Source organism: Lygodium microphyllum, chromosome 12, assembly GCF_053477565.2.
Source record: "Lygodium microphyllum isolate KBCC chromosome 12, Lygodium_microphyllum_v1.1.10, whole genome shotgun sequence".
Taxonomy (NCBI): Eukaryota; Viridiplantae; Streptophyta; class Polypodiopsida; order Schizaeales; family Lygodiaceae; genus Lygodium; species Lygodium microphyllum.
In genome coordinates, this window is record NC_141146.1 from 67,884,228 (window position 1) to 67,888,574 (window position 4,347).

Genomic DNA, 4,347 nt, shown 5'->3' on the forward strand with positions numbered 1-4,347 from the left:
ATAGCATTTATACCCAGAGAACAACATCACTTAATGCAATGGAGGTTGCCCATTATTGAGAAAGAACAATGATCGCCTTCATAGTGGTAGGTTAGGGCATGTTATGCAAAAATTCTATGTGGAAAAGAAACAGTAGGGAGGTATCGTGCTAGTGAAAAGTGAGGAAATATGTGAAAGAATGGCTATGAAAGTGGAAGGTTCTTAGAAGTGAATATATGTTTTATTATGTGTTTGGGGATGTGGTGTGCAAGGTTTGAGCTCATGCAACCTTATAACTCAATCCACACCCAAACCACCACAGCTCCACGATGCCATTGGGAAAGTGGAGGATCTTGAAAAGAAAGAATCTAGCTAATGTAAAGACAAACGTGATAATTGTGAAGATTAAGAGATGTATTCCAACAAGTAGTACATTCCAAAGGAAGTCATATTAAGGTTATCCAGGCGTCGGTAGTACATTCTAAAGGAGATCATAAGGCTATCCACGCGTTGGTGCCGAGGTAGTACATTTCAGAAGGAATTCATAAGGCTAGCTACACATTTGTACTAATTAGGTAGTACATTTCAAAGTGGAAATCATAACATTCAGAAGCAGGGTGAGGGTGAGAGTATGTATGCTTTTGTGAATGCGGGTATAGGAAGGTGGATGGTGCTTCCTTCCCATGAATAGCAAAGGTCGAATGGTGAGAATATATTATGCGTGCGTGCGTGCGTGTAAGGAAAGATTAGCGGCTGCTCTGACGCTCCTGCTGGGCGCCCTGCCACTCTTGGGGCGTCAGTGCCTTCTTGACGGAGAAGGCGTGGATGCGCTTCAGCTCTTCCGCCACCGACGAATGGACGAGGCGATGCCTCTCGACGCGCCCTTTCCCCTCAAACGCCGCCGACACCACCTCGACCACATAACTAGCGCCGCCACTGCCCACCCACGCACATGACCTCATTTAATCACTTCACTGATTATAATTATATTATAACAAGCGTAATCAGTCATTGGTATGCATAATAATCATAGCCACATCCTCTAATTAATCGATCACCAGCGTCAGCTACAACCCTCATGCCCGTTACTAATCCACCCCGGCACTAATATATTAAACAGTCTAGACGCATGCAGGAATTACAATACCCAATCCTGCATTGATATGAACAGCACTAATATAAGCACGAATGCGCTGCCAATTAACGCAAATCTTAAACGTTTGTTTCCAAGAGCTGCCTGCGTACACAACCGCAGAATAATGATAGAAGCGAAGGAGAGGAGAGGTGTGGCTCACCCTGCGGACATGTCCACCACATTCTGCACCACAAGGACACAACACCGAGCCAACATAGTTAGCCTAGATAAGAGAGAGAGAGACTGTGTGTGTGTATGTATGAGTGACTGAAACATCTTACCAAGTACGTGGAGAGAGACAGAGAGAGAGAGTGTGTGTGTGTATGTATGAGTGACTGAACCATCTTACCAAGTACGTGGGATTCAGCTTGTTACTGATGGCGGCTTCCACAACTTCCTTCGGCACGCCCAGCACCATTCTCTCTCTCTCTCTCTCTCTCTCTCTCTCTCTCTCTCTCTCTCTCTCTCTTGTGTGTCTCTCTCTATACACAGATATGTGCACACATTCTTCCTTTATATAGGGCAATGGGCTTGGCAGAATGCCATCTAATGGTTTCCCACCAGACCTTTATCGACATGACTTATTCTAATTACGCTCAGTGAATTTGGGATAACATGATATTGTTATAAGTAGTCCTACTTATGAATGAACAATAGGCCAATGGGGTGGCACTCAAGGATCCATTATCTTGAGAATTTGTTCTACACCAAACATTAAAGCAAGAATGTGGCTTAATTTTTTGACACACATTGTGCTATTATTTACTATATTGAAACTTGCATCGTAGCTTCAAGTGGGTAAAAACCATCCATCTTTTGTGCAAAATTGTCACCAATTAGGGTAGGGTGTATTATGCTTTTTTGGGGCTATCACTTTATTGGCTCCTTTGCCTTCACAAGAAACGTGAAAAAACAATATTCCCTTACGAATACACTTTTCCATTTACCATGTCCTTTTCCACTTTACCCTTGCAACACACACGTGATACTTCCATATACCCCTAATATGCCTATCATTGAAAGAAATGTAGCGACTCGTTATGTTCGCATATGCTTGTTAAACTTCGGTGTTAGCCTTTACATGCTCAAAATCATCTATTCTCCTAAATCCAATACAATATTCTCAATCAAGTGGCTTTAAGTTCTTGTACACACACACACACACACACATATAGCCCAAGTTTCAATATGCTATATACCAAATTTACACCTTTTCATGTTTGCATTGGAAGCTTCACAAAACGTGCATCTTAACCCTTAAGTTAGTATAAAAAACTTAACTCTATATAATCTTTGTCACTATTGCATAAACATTTTGCAAACTTACGAATCATTTATCATAGAAATAATTACATTTTTGAAAATTCTTGTTCACACTTATGAGTCTCTCTGAGTAAACATGTCATTATTTTCTTGACTCCTTGAATTTCATGTTTTTTTGAATACCAAACCACATAAGTTCCATCTTTGTCGAATTAGTATTTTCCATTTTGCCATGTTATCATCATAGTGGAGCATACTCTCATCTTATGAACTACTCCAACCTTTATTCATCTTCTTTAGCTATACCTTCAAAATCTTTCTCTTGTACTTTTGCTTACATCATGACTTTATTGTGTTGTCATCTCACTTGTCCTCCTTACATTGTCAACACTCCTCACCCTTTGTTTACACTTTGGTGGAACATTATGTCAACACCTTGATGTACACACATCCATCAAGATTTCGGGTCCTTGATAGCTTATATATATTGATTTTGGGTTCTTGATAGCTTATATGCATTGATTTCACTAAATTGAGTGAGGCAAAGTGACTATTATATCTAGTAGGTGGGCCAAAGTTATATAACCCTTGCAATTTGGTGCTCAAATTGGGACTATTGTGGGGATCTTAGTTAAAAAAGATGGCCCAAGATGCATAAGGAATCACCAAAAAGGTTCACTCAAGCTATAGAGCTATACCCCTTATACCAAGTCCAATGTATCTAGACATAGTAATGTGTCAATGACACCCGCTATAGCAAGTTCAATGCATCTAGACATATTAGTGTTTCAATGACACAAGATCTTATGTCATCTCACTTAGGGGAAAAATTATGAGAGATGCAAAAGAATTTACCATCGACCTAATGATAAACATGTGTGTAGCCAAGTTTAAAACATCATAAGAGGAGCTTGCGATTGCATCTCATTCATCAAGTTTGACTTTGAGAAACTGAAAGTGTTAACTAGCTTCTAAAACTATTATTTTGTCACAATCATGTCGCCTCTCACTATCATGGCACATCATCTAACCAAAAATCTTGGTAAATTAGGGCATTTAAAATACATGCCCTTTGATTGTGGGCCTACTTGACAATAGTATCTTGTAAAAGGTCACTCAAGTTACCTGAATGGGCCCCATATAGAGTTCAATGTATCTAGACACAATGCATCGATTGACACAAGTTGTGATGTTAGCATAACTATGGTTTCTAGCTTGATGTAGAAAATATATATGCCTATTGAACAAGTAGTTATTTCAATAAAAATTTTCTCTTGGTCAATTGATAATGAGTCTACTCTTAGCACACGCTCACACACACACACACATGGTCACTCAATAATCACTTCATTAGCATGTTAATTTTTGCACTAGTGGTTATTGATGTAGAATACCACCATAGCTTTCACACCATCCTTTCTCACAAGTTCATACTTATTGGAGTAAGAACCTTCTATTCATATAAAAGCACTACTACTCTAGGGCTATAGAGACTCATTACTCTTAGCTTTGCACTCATTATAACTCAAATTTGTGGCTTGGGGAGATCACTCATAAATATATATATATAGAAAGGTGCCTTATAAAAGGATTATTTATGAATTGAATAGAAGATATGTATATTTTATTATTTAAAAATTCACAAATAAAAAAATCTATAGATAGGCCTTGAACATACATGATATAGAAGGTATACATATAATGACTCCCACTCCCCCCCATCCCTTTCTTGATTTGCAAATAATAGTTTTTTCAATTTAGAAGAGATTGTGTTGTAGGCTCAAGGTGGATGAAGGTACTAGCAATAGTACATTGGCAACTCAGTTGTCAAAGAACAAAATTTGCAATATACTAGGCAAGCAAGCTCAACATAGCAAGTTTTAGACATTTCCCCATATGAGAGAAGGACTTGGGAGACACTGCATATCTAGCCAGGTGTGGTTGCGGGCAAGAGGGTGCCAACTTAGGGA

General features: G+C 39.0%; 1 protein-coding gene across 1 annotated transcript; it reads right to left on the reverse strand.

Annotated features, from left to right (window-relative positions):
• Positions 1-413: 413 nt before the first annotated feature.
• On the reverse strand, positions 414-1,635 carry LOC148027877 (protein BOLA2-like). Its single transcript, XM_087688960.1, has 3 exons — positions 1,464-1,635; positions 1,275-1,297; positions 414-915 (listed from the first exon to the last, which is right to left on the reverse strand). The coding sequence occupies exons 1-3, from the start codon at positions 1,530-1,532 to the stop codon at positions 726-728; spliced, it is 282 nt and encodes a 93-aa protein (XP_087545086.1). The 5' UTR covers positions 1,533-1,635; the 3' UTR covers positions 414-725.
• Between the last annotated feature and the right edge of the window lie 2,712 nt (positions 1,636-4,347).